Source organism: Loxodonta africana, chromosome 8, assembly GCF_030014295.1.
Source record: "Loxodonta africana isolate mLoxAfr1 chromosome 8, mLoxAfr1.hap2, whole genome shotgun sequence".
In the NCBI taxonomy this organism is placed as follows: Eukaryota; Metazoa; Chordata; class Mammalia; order Proboscidea; family Elephantidae; genus Loxodonta; species Loxodonta africana.
In genome coordinates this window covers 11565777-11578721 of record NC_087349.1, presented here as the reverse complement: position 1 = coordinate 11578721, position 12945 = coordinate 11565777, and the positions used below count along the sequence as shown (strand labels likewise).

The 12945-nt window shown below is 41.1% G+C and overlaps 1 protein-coding gene across 1 annotated transcript in view; it reads left to right on the top strand.

Moving 5' to 3' along the window:
* Positions 1-12945, top strand: part of AKR1D1 (aldo-keto reductase family 1 member D1) — a 112474-nt gene that overhangs the window by 78657 nt on the left and 20872 nt on the right. Inside the window, exon 4 of the mRNA XM_003420220.4 lies at positions 6030-6146. Within this exon, the coding sequence (XP_003420268.2) occupies positions 6030-6146 (117 nt within the window). The remainder of the gene's footprint in view (positions 1-6029; positions 6147-12945) is intronic.

The window sequence follows — 12945 nt, the reverse complement described above, 5'->3', positions numbered from 1 at the left end:
TTGATATTCCATCAATTCCTGGACCCTTGTTTTTCGCCAATGCCTTCAGAGCAGCTTGGACTTCTTCCTTCAGTACCATCGGTTCCTGATCATATGCCACCTCTTGAAATGCCTGAATATTGGCTAATTCTTTTTGGTATAACGACTTTGTGTATTCCTTCCATCTTCTTTTGATGCTTCCCGTGTCGTTTAATGTTTTCCCCATGGAATCCTTCACTATTACAACTCGAGGCTTGAATATTTTCTTCAGTTCTTTCAGCTTGAGAAACGCCGAGCATGTTCTTCCCTTTTGGTTTTCCATCTCCAGCTCTTTGCACATGTCATTATTAATACTTCACTTTGTCTTCTCGAGAGGCCCTTTGAAATCTTCTGTTCAGTTCTTTTACTTCATCAATTCTTCCTTTTGCTTTAGCTGCTTGACTTTCGAGAGCAAGTTTGAGATTCTCCTGTGACATCCATCTTGGTCTTTTCTTTCTTTCCTGTCTTTTCAATGACCTCTTGCTTTCTTCATGGATGATGTCCTTGATGTCATTCCACAACTCGTCTGGTCTTGGGTCACTAGTGTTCAATGCGTCAAATCTATTCTTCAGATGGTCTCTAAATTCAAGTGGGATATACTCAAGGTCAGATTTTGGCTCTCGTGGACTTGCTTTGATTTTCTTCAGTTTCAGCTTCAACTTGGATATGAACAATTGATGGTCTGTTCCACAGTCGGCTCCTGGCCTTGTTCTGACTGATGATATTGAGCTTTTCCATCGTCTCTTTCCACAGATGCAGTCAATTTGATTTCTGTGTGTTCCGTCTGGTGAGGTCCCTGTGTATAGTCACCATTTACGTTGGAGAAAGAAGGTATTTGCAATGGAGAAGTCGTTGGTCTTGCAAAATTCTATCATTCGATCTCCGGCATTGTTTCTATCACCAAGGCCATATTTTCCAACTACTGATCCTTCTTCTTTGTTTCCCACTTTGGCATTCCAATCCCCAGTAATTATTAATGCATCTTGATTGCATGTTTGATCAATTTCAGACTGCAGCAGCTGATAAAAATCTTCTATTTCTTCATCTTTGGACCTAGTGGTTGGTGCGTAAATTTGAATAATAGTCGTATTAACTGGTCTTCTTTGTAGGCGTATGGATATTATCCTATCACTGACAGCATTGTACTTCAGGATACGTCTTGAAATGTTCTTTTTGACGATGAATGCAACACCATTCCTCTTCGAGTTGTCATTCCCAGCATAGTAGACTATGATTGTCTGATTCAAAATCACCAGTACCAGTCCATTTCAGCTCACTACTGCCTAGGATATCGATGTTTATGTGTTCCATTTCATTTTTGACGATTTCCAATTTTCCTAGATTCATACTTCGTACATTCCAGGTTCCGATTATTAATGGATGTTTGCAGCTGTTTCTTCTCATTTTGAGTCATGCCACATCAGCGAATGAAGGTCACAAAAGCTTTACTCCACCCACGTCATTAAGGTCGACTCTACTTTGAGGAGGCAGCTCTTCCCCAGTCATCTTTTGAGTGCCTTCCAACCTGGGGGGCTCATCTTCCCGCACTATATCAGACAATGTTCTGCTGCTATTCATAAGGTTTTCACTGCGGAATGCTTTTCAGAAGTAGACTGCCAGGTCCTCCTTCCTAGTCTATCTTAGTCTGGAAGCTCAGCTGAAACCTGTCCTCCATGGGTGACCCTGCTGGTATCTGGATTCCGGTGGCATAGCTTCCAGCATCACAGCAACATGCAAGCTCCCACAGTACAACAAACTGACAGACACGTGTGGGTTTCTATGTATAGGGTCATGTGAATAAGGATAGTTTTACTTCTTCCTTTCCACTTGGGTTACTCTTTATTTCCTTTTCTTACCTTATTGCTTGAGGTAGAACTCCCAGTACAATATTGAACAAGAGTGGTGATAAAAGGAACTTCTATTTATTATAATGAGGTTCTATTTCTTAACCTGGGTAGGATATCCAAGAGTGTTGATATTATTTTAAATAAACCCACGAAAGCTGGAACCTGTGTAAGGTGAAAACCTATCAGAGAAGGAAAACTCACTGGTTTTTTATGAGGTAGGGTTCTCAATAGAAAGTGATGGAAAAGTGGTAAGACTGCACCCTGTTAAAGGGAAAATTTGTGAGACATGGAAAAAGAAGGCAGTCCTATCGAGTTCCAGCTCTCACAAGTTTCATGTATATTAAAAAAAAATCCGTTGCAGTCAAATCAATTCCAACTCATAGAAACACTATAGGACAGAAGAGAACTGCCTCATAGGGTTTCCAAGGAGCACCTGGTGGATTCAAACTGCTGACCTTTTGGTCACACATACATATATATACACATATTCTGTGTTCACAGCACATTTCTCAGTAATACATGAATAGAAAAGAAATCAAAGAAGAAATTAGTCCCTACAAAAATTAAAATACAATATAAGAAATTTATAAAATGCAGCTAAGTTCTTAGTAGGAAATGCAGAACTCTGTTTGGAATAGAAAGAAAAAGAATCAGTGAAGTGTTTTTTATAAGAAGTTAGGAAAGAAACCACAGAATGAACCCAAATAAAGTAGAAAAAAAGAAATATTAAAAAAAAAAAAAATGGAGCCGAGCTTAAAGGGAATAAAACATAGACAAACACTAGATAACATCAAAAAAACCCAAAAGCTGGTTCTTTGAAAAGAATGACGGAACTGACCGCCTTTGGGGAGCCTCCTGAAAACAGAGAGAGAGAGAGATTACAGAGAATAATGTTCAGAATAAAATAAGGGTCACAACTATAGATGCTAAAGACGTTTTTAAACATCAGAGAATATTTTGAATAATATTATATCAATAAATTTAAAAGCATCGATGAAGTGGAGAAATTTCTAGGAAAATAAGCTTAGCAAAATAAATTCCCTTACTTAAGAAGAAATTTTAAAACCTGAGAGGTTTATAATTACAAAAGAATTGTGTTAACAGGACATATTTTCCCGTAAAGAAAATGCCAGATCCAGATGTTTTACTGGCCAGTTATACTAAACATTCAATGAACAAACAATTTCATTGATGTAGCGCTATCAGAAAGAGAAAGGAGCTCTGGCGGAGCAGTGGTTAAGCACTCGGCTACTAACCAAAAGGTTGGTGGTTCGAACCCACCCAGAGGCTCCACAGGAGAAGGACCTGGCGATCTGCTCCCTGTAAGAATATATCCAGGAAAACCCTGTGGGGCAGTTCTACTCTGTCACATGAGCCTGCCATGAGCCGAAAATCAACTTGGCAGCACCCAGCGACAACATCAGGCATAGAAAAAGAAGAAACTTTCTAAATCCGTTCATGAGGCTGGCATAACCTTGATACCCAGCAAGGATGGCACGAGAAAGATGAGTTACAGGCCAGTCTCACCATGAACATAAATCCAAAAATCATAAACAAAAATATCAGACTTAATCTATCAATGACATAAAAACGATAACACATTATCATCAAGTTGCATTTATGTCAGAAAATTCATCGATGTGATTTCCCAAAAATTAAAATTTAAAAATTATATCATTATTTTTAGGAAAAGCTTTTGATAAAATACAACAGCTATTTATGAATTAAAAACTAAAAATCTCCTAGAAAATTATATAGTAAGTATAGAAAACAGCTTCCTTACCAAACAAGAGGTATGTACAGAGAAAAAAAAAAAAATCAAATGAAAAAATTACAACAAGCATCATATTTAATCATAAAAGTTATAAAAAATTTCATTTAAGGCTGGGGAAAAGACCAAGTGCCCCTTTCACCACATCTCTGAGGTCATTAGTGGTTCAGGGGAAGAGTTTTCACCTTTCATGCAAGAGGCTGGGGGTTCAATTCCCAGACAATTTACCTCACGCACAACTACCACCCGTCTGTCAGTGAGGCTTGCATGTTTCTATGATGTCGAACAGGCTTTAGTGACACTTTTATTCTAAGACAGAGTAGGAAAAAAGGTCTGGCGATCTCAAAATCAGCCAGTGAAAATGCCATGGGTCCACAACTGATCATGGGGCACGGGGATGGTACAGGACCAGGCGGCGTTCATTCTCTTGTGCGTGGGGTCGCCATGGGTAGCTAACAACAACATTCAACATTATCCTAGAGATCCTAGCCAGGGCGGGTGAGGGGGGGAGGGCAAGAAAAAGAATTAAAAGACACAGGTATCAGAAAGAAAGAAATTGTGCTTTACAGATGACATGATTATCTACATGGAAAAATCCAAAAGAATGTACAGATAAGAATTACTAAAAAAAATCTAGCTAGGTTGCTAGACAGAAAATCTATACCTCAAAATCAGTTTATTCCTATGTATTAGCAACAATCAGTTAGAAAATGAATAGCATTTAAATAGCATTAGAAGTAGCAACAGTATTTAAAAATATATAAAGTTCATTAGCAATACATCTAACATAAGATGTAACAACCTTTAAAATATATTTAAAAAACAAAACAATACAAAACCTGGTGCCATTGAGTAGATTCTGACTCATGGCAACCCCATGTAGTTCCATAGAGTTTTCTTCATTGTAGTCTTTACAGAAGCAAATCACCAGGCCTTTCTTCCTCAGCGCCGCTGGTGGGTTTGAACTGCCAAGCTTTAGGTTAGTAGTAGAGTACAAACCATTTGTGCCACATATTTTACACTGGAGAGACATTATGTTCTTAGATTGGATGTCTCAACGTCATGCAGTAGTCAGTTCTTCCCAAATGGCTTTATAAATTCAAAGCAATTCCAATAAAAATCCCAAAAGGTTAGTTTGTGAAACTTGAGAAAGTAGGTACTAAAATGTATATGGAAGAGTAAAGAGCAAAGAACCAGGAATGACCAAGGTTCTCTTAAAGAAGAACAAGGTAGAGACATTTTCTTCACTAAAACCGAGGCTCATTGTCAATCTCGAGTTACTAAGACGGTGTAGTGTTAATGTGTGCGCAGGAGTCCCTGGGTGGTACAAATGGTTCGTGTGATTGGCTGCTAACCGAAAGGTTGGAGGTTTGAGTCCATCCAGAGGCACTTGAAAGAAAGGCCTGACGACCTACTTCCAAAAACTCAGCAACTGAAAAACCTACAGAGCACGGTTCCGCTCTGAAACGCATGGGGCCGCCATGAGTTGGAATTAACTCAATGGCAACTGTTTTTTTTTTTTTTTTTACTGGTCTTTAGCGTTCGTGCCAGGCTAGAAAAACAAACTAATAGAACTGCAGAGGGAGCTCAGAAAGTGCCCCAGGCATATGCGTGAAACCTGAAGGCGCTCACATTGCAAGTCCGGGGAGAAAGAAGTAAACATTTAGCCAATGGTTCTGGAACAGCTGGCTCTCCATAAAAAAAATAAATAAATAAGGAAAAATAATTGTACTCTTATATGTATACTGTATTTTAGAATAATAGTTTGTGTTTTTTTTTAAAGGTAAATGTAAGATGACACCAAAGTCACAAGAATTACGGTTTTCACTATTCTTGTATTATCAGGCTATTCATTATTTTGGGAAAAGTGGTAGTAAGCCCAGTAGCATTTGGAGGCGTGAAAGGAGGGCTAAGAAAAAACATTCGAGTAAGTGTAATTACCTCCAGGGGAAAAAAATCGATTTTTGGAATCAATGGGTTTTGTTTAATAATTGCAAAAACCAACAGACCTAAGCCAAAACACAAGTCCATAAGGTCACAAGCCAAGCAATGGGCTGTATGGGCCTGGCTTAGCCAGGTCCACCATGCCACTCTTTAGCTTAATATACTGTAGAGTCATTTCTTACAGTGGTAGGTGCTAAAGTCAGCTTAAAGGAAGAAGGTGCCCAAGTTATCCTCAAAAAATCCTTTAAATGGCCCAAAAAAGTTCAGGTTACTGGTTGTGTATACAACCTCGTATGTATAAATACGCAACGTCAGTAATGTGCTGTATGTAATAAAACATGCATACGCACAATCTGGAGCCCTGGGTGGTACAAACAGTTGAGTCTAAGGGGTACGTGATTGTAAAATGGTGTGGATATTCGTTTACTCCCCCTCTTTTGTTCTTTCAGCTGTGGGCTACAAAGCAGGAGCCAGAGATGGTCCGCCCAACCTTAGAGAAGACGCTCCAGGTCCTCCAGCTTGATTACGTGGATCTTTACATCATCGAAACACCCATGGCTTTAAAGGTAAGTTCAGATGTCTGGAGGTTAGGCCTCTGCTCCAGGTGGCCTAAGTCAGCAGCTACATGCCTGAGGCTAATTCATGATTTAGCAACATAACGTCAGAATCTATGCTGATGTCTATATTCCCATAAATCAGAGAGAACTGACCCAGCCCCACAAATGCCCGGAAAGACTACGCATAGGGGGCTTAAACCTGTATCCCACATTTCTTGATTCTCTCTCTCTCTTTTTTTTAATATTTCATTGAGTTTTTGGTGAAAGTTTACACAGCAAATTAGGTTCCCATTTAACAATCTCTATACTCTGTCCTCTGTCCTCTAGGGTCGCTATGAGTCGGAATAGACTCAATGGCAGTGGTGGTTTTGGTATGCGTGTTATTCAGTGACATTGGTTACGTTTTCCACCTTGCATCAACATTCTCGTTATTTCTGTTCTGGTTGTTGTGTTTCTAACATTTTTACTTCACTTCCCCCCTCCCCACCTCCTCTCCTTTGCTTTAGGGTAGATGTTGATCATTTGGTCTCATATAGATGATTTTTCTTTCTTTCTTTCTTTTTTAGAAGCCAATGTGTTATTTAGTTGAAAGGTGACCTCTGGAAGTAGTTTCAGTTCAAAGTTTAAAGGGTATCTCAGGGCAATAGTCTCAGGGATTCTCCAGGTTTCTGCTGGTCCAGTAAGTAAGGCCTTTTCTTTAAAATTTTTAGTTTCGTTCTACAGTTTTCTCCCATTCTATCCAGGACCATCTATTGTGGCCCCAGTCAGATCAGTTGGTAGTGGGAGCCAGGCACCATCTAGTTCTTCTGGTCTCTGGATAGGTGAGGCCCATTTCTTGATTATTCGTCCAATGTACTTTTTATCGTATCATGTTTTCACGGCTATAGCTTAAACCCTTCCCATCAAGCCAACATGCTGTCCCCTGACTGTAGTCCATATTTTAGTTGCCTGACCTGCAGATGTAACCCCTTCCCACTCACACAGTTATAAAAATGTTCCTGCACAACATAATGCAACAATAACATATACAACTGACAATGTACTCAACCCTCCACCTCTCCAAAGGGAGACAACCCAGAGAAGAGTCGAGTTTTTGGATGCAGCTCCAAGGTCAGAGGATCTAGATCATACCTATTCCTCTAATTCAAATACAATCCTGCATGGAAATTTCTCGACATACGGATTCCAGGTTAATTTAACCACCGCCAACACACCCAAGATACATGGCTGAAGAGCAATAACTGCTTTACAATTTCATTGAGCAAAGGAAGATTGAGAAACAAGGTTAGCCACTTGTCCGCAAGATAAATCATATTCTGCAAGGCAGGAGTCCTTTAGGCAATCTATCTGGCTGTCCCCTGTTCTGTTCTCTGGAGTATTTAACTAGTTGAATCTCCTTTGTGTTCACGGTCAAGTGGGACTTTGAAGATGATTCCTTTTTTGCCTCCTAGTTCATGTAGGTGTAGGTTCAGGGGCTTCGTGGTTGCCTTGGTAATCACAGGTCTTTTTTTTTGTCTGATTGGGATTTCACTGACGAGAAAATATTCCTTAAAATCTTGCTAGGCTTTCAGTAAATTCGTTCTGTCAGCTCCACGAGTGAGTAGTCAAAGCTACAAATCTTACAAGATCACGTTTCTTACATCTAAATCCTTGGCCTGGACTAATGGACCACGACCACCATAACTTCCACCAGGCTTGAGCCCAGAACAACTAGATGGTGCCCACTTACAACCACAGGCTGCTCTGGCAGGGATTACAGTACAGGGTCCCAGACAGAGTGGGAGAAAAATGTAGAATAAAATTCAAATTAAAAAAACACCAGGCTTGCTGGTCTCTCAGACTGGAGAAACCCTGCATATGGCCCCCGGATACACTTTTAACTCAGTACTGAAGTCACTCCTGAGGTTCACCCTTCGGCCAAAGATTAGGCTGGTCTATGTTGTTGTTGTTAGGTGCTGTCAAGTCGCGTCTGACTCATAGCGACCCTATGCACAACAGAATGAAACACTGCCCGGTCCTGAGCCATCCTTACAGTCGTTGTTATGCTTGAGCTCATTGTTGCAGCCACTGTGTCAATCCACCTCGTTGAGGGTCTTCCTCTTTTCCGCTGATCCTGTAACCTGCCAAGCATGATGTCCTTCTCCAGGGACTGATCCCTCCTGACAATATGTCCAAAGTATGTAAGACGCAGTCTCGCCATCCATGCTTCTAAGGAGCATTCTGGTTGTACTTCTTCCAAGACAGATCTGTTGGTTCTTTTGGCAGTCCATGGTATAATCAGTGTTCTTCTCCAACACCACAGTTCAAAGGCGTCAATTCTTCTTCTGTCTTCCTTATTCATTGTCCAGCTTTCACATGCATATGATGAGATTGAAAATACCATGGCTTGGGTCAGGCGCACCTTAGTCTTCAAGGTGACATCTTTGCTCTTCAACACTTTAAAGAGGCTCTTTGCAGCACAATTACCCAATGCAATGCATCTTTTGGTTTCTTGACTGCTGCTTCCATGGCTGTTGCTTGTGGATCCAAGTAAAATGAAATCCTTGACAACTTCAATCTTTTCTCTGTTTATCATGATGTTGCTTATTGGTCCAGTTGTGAGGATTTTTGTTTTCTTTATGTTGAGGTGCAATCCATACTGAAGGCTGGTCTATAAGGCCAACAATAACACACATGACGGACATGCTTCATAGTTCAATCATTTATACGAGACTAATGGGCACACCTGCCCAAAACCAAAGATGAGAAGGCAGGAAGGGACAGGAAAACTGGACGAATGGAAACACAGGCGCTGGAGTGGAGAAGGGGAGAGCATTGATACATTGCAGGTTTGGCAACCAATGTCACAAAACAATTTATGTATTAATTGCTTAATGAGAAACTAATTTGCTCTGTAAAGTTTCACCTAAATCACAATAAAAAATAAATCCTTGGCCTGAAACCCACAGAGTATGGCCCCTGGACACCCTTTGAACTCAATACTGAAGTCACTCCTGGAGTTCACCCTTCAGCCAAAGATTAGACAGGTCTATAAAACAAACAATAGCATGTGAAGAACATGCTTTGGAGTTCAATCATGCATATGAGACTAAATAGGCACGCCAGCCCAAAAGCAAAAAGGAGAAGGCAGGAATGGACAGGAAAACTGGACAGATGGAAACAAGGAACCCAGGGTGGAGAAAGGGACAGTGTTGACACATTGCGGGGTTGGCAACCAATGTTACAAAACAATTTGTGTGTCAATTGTTTAATGAGAAACTTAATTTGCTTTGTAAACGTTTACCTAAAGCACAGTAAAATAAATAAATAAATCCTTGGCCTGTGGGTAAAGAGCCTCCTTGCTCTACCCATCTGCCCAGTCCTCCACCCTATGGCCTCCAACCTGGTCTCTGATTTGTATAATATTAAGCAAGAGAATGGGATTGGGAGGCAGATGACATGCCTTTTGCTTCCAGTCTACATCCCATTAGATAATGTACCTTTGTCAGGTAGGGCATCAGTGGCCTGAGATCTCAGCTTCAGAGGGACATTGAGAACCAGACTTCTCCCAAGGCTCAATTTCATATTCCCTGCTATGTTTCTTACTTTCTTGTCATTGCTGGCACTGACTTTTCCAACTCTGCAAGGCTTGCATCTGACCTTCTACCATCTTGGATTTCTATCCAGAAGCAGAAAATACCAGTTCTAGCAAAGCATCATCTTACTTCTCTGCTTTCAAAGAGCCCACCATCAAAAAATGCATTTTTTTTTTTTTTTATGAGACTTGACTTTAGGCTGCAAAAAGGCCAACAAACTCTAACACCCCATGTTTTTCTGTTTGGTGCCCTAAAGCTCCAGCCATAGTTATCTCATTGTCTGAGTCCCAACACACAACAAGTCAACAATTTTTAAATTTATTTATTTTTATTGTGATTTAAGTGAAAGTTTACAGTTCAAGTTAGTTTCTCATACAAAAATTTATACACACATTGTTATGTGACCCTAGTTGCTTTCTCTATAACGTGACAACACACTTCTTCTTTCCACTCTGGTCTTCCCCCGTCCATTCAACCAGTTCCCGTTCCTTTCTGCCTTCTCATCTCACCTCTGGACAGGAGCTGCCCATTTAGTCTCATATATCTACTTGAACTAAGGAGCACACTCTTTGTGAGTATCATTTTATGCCTTATAGTCCAGTCTAATCTTTGTCTGGAGAGCCGCTTCTGTCCTGAGCTCCCCAGGTTAGTGGATCTGGCAGATTATCTTTTCCCTCGGTTGTGAATTTATTCCTTCTCCAAGGCCAGGAGAATGACTCAGAGTGCTCAGCAGGCCCTATCTCAGGCCCAGGGAAATCGACAACCACTGAAGCCAGCTTACGGGCTGAGGGCACAGTAAAATATATGCAAGCACTTAGCTTTTGCTGAGAGCGCCATTCTTCTCTGGTTCCAGAGGTGTGAGTAGGCTGTGAGGCCGGCTGATTCTCCCTGAGGAAACTGCAGCTGAATGCTTCCACCAGCCTGCTGCAGTCCCTCCCAGGAATGGTGCCTGAGGGTTCCCAGCAATTCAGGTCCAGCAACTCTTCTCTGCTTCTGAACTGTCTCTCCCTCCCCCTGCCGCTCAGTCTGTTTTCTAACTTTGCCTTTGATGTTCAGGGCTCCTAGCTTGTCATAAATATAATCATTTCACTTGTTTTTTCGGGTCTTTGTTGTAAGAAGGATCACCAGAAGTGTCTGACTGCTTCTCCATCTTGGCGCCACCTGCTTGCTAGCTTTTAAGACTCCAGATGCCACTCACCAAAGTGGGATGCAGAACATTTTCTTAATGAACTTTGTTATGTCAAAGTTCCCTAGATGTCCCCTGAAACCATGGTTCCCAAGCCCCCGCCACTGCTACTGTGTCCCTTGAAGCAAGGCAGCAATTTAACGAGATGTCACACTACTGCAGGGCAGGAATTGCTCATCTCATCTGGAGGTGGGAAGGCCCCACTGCTTATAATCCCATATTGACCTAGTCAATTCCACATTTTTAGGTCTACCGTTTGCAGCACCCCAACACCTTTGTTCATCGGGAGCCTTTCATTACAAATGGTAGAAATCCAACTCAAACTGGGTTCAGCAAGGAAGGGATCAGAGAATCCCAAAGGGTGTCTAATTTGGGCACAAGATCCAGAAGTTTGAACTGTGTATCTGGCCCTTTCTGTCTCTTGTGTTCTGCTTGGTTTCATCCTCAAAAATCCCTCTCCATGTGATGGCAATATATCTGTTGACATTGAAGCCAACATTGTCAATACAACTTGAGAATTCAGAGAAAGAGGCTATACCTTAAACCTCATGGAGAAATATTGATTAGCCCTGCTTGGATCATGTTCTAATTGTTGGTCCAAGGGCATGGATGGCCAGCCAACCTCTATGGCCAAGAGTGGGAGCTGAGTAGCCCACCTAAACAACATAGGACGAGTTCCTCCAGAGGAGAAGGGGTAGAGATGGTAGGAAGCAAAAATAAGAGATTTCCAGTGTGCTCATCACTTCTGATCTGTTGGAGACCACGTAGTACAGGGGCTCCAAAGCCAGGATCTTTTATCCCAACTCTGCCCTGTATAAGCCAGATGACTGTGGTCAAGCTATTATCTAATCTCCTTCCACGTCACCTAAATATGGCACAATGGAAAAAGCTTGGGTCTTGGAGTCACACAGAAAATGGATTCCTTTTCCTCTTCATCATTTACCAGAATAGTCACTTTACCTTTCTGAGCTTCAATTCCATTATCAGTAAAATGGAGACAATAATTATCAATGGGGTGTTGTGAGGATTCGTTAAAATTTTATATGTGAAGTTACTAACACAGCGCCTGGCATTTTATAGGTAATAAATGATAGGTAATATTATGAAATTTTGTTGTTGGAAGGAACCTTAGCAATTACACATTCCAGTAACCTCATTTCACAGGAATGAAAGTTGAGACTCCAAGAGATAAAGTAGCTCACTTAGGTTTAAAGTCCATGAGAACTGGGACTAGACCCTGGGTCCCTCAATGCCAATCAAGCCTAACAATCCCAGTGTTGTGTGGACTACAGTAATGTCTTGATTGCAGGACCTTCACCTGGCATCCACATTCAGCTAGCTTAGATGCTATGCTGTTCAAAATAGCAGATTTCTAAGTTGATTCTTAAAAATTTGGAGTGAGCCAAATTATATACAGACAGCCTGTACATAAAAGTGAGAAAAATGAAATTCACTTCTCTGTGGCTGGCAAGTGACTAGGAAAAGTTTTAGAGAAGGTAAACAGAGTGTTTCCATTCCTAGTCTTAAAGATCCCTGGTGGTGCAATGGTTCGGTGGGCAGCTTGAACCCACTCAGTGGCTCCATGGGAGAAAGACCTGGCGATCTGCTTCTGTAAAGATTACAGCCAAGAAACCCCCACGGGGCAGTTCTACTCGTCATACGGGGTGGATATGAGTCAATGTAGACTTGATGGCACCTAACCAAGGCTCAAGGCCGCAGACGGCAAAACCTCTTTCAGTAGAAAATGATACAATATTATCACATTACCTCCCAACTGAAACCGTAATTGATAAATCAGTATCCGAAGCCAAACTCTGGCATGCATTTTGAATCTCGTGATTTCCTAAATAAGAAACATTCTGGCTAAAATATTTTAGCACTTAATTATTTTCAAAATGTGAAGTTAACAAGCAGATGCAATTTCAGAATGATGAAACATAAATTTCCCAGTTGTTGTTGCGTTGAGTCCGACTTATGGTGACCACATGTGTGTCACAGTAGAACTGTGCTCCATAGGGTTTTCAAGGGCTGAGTTTTTGGAAGGAGA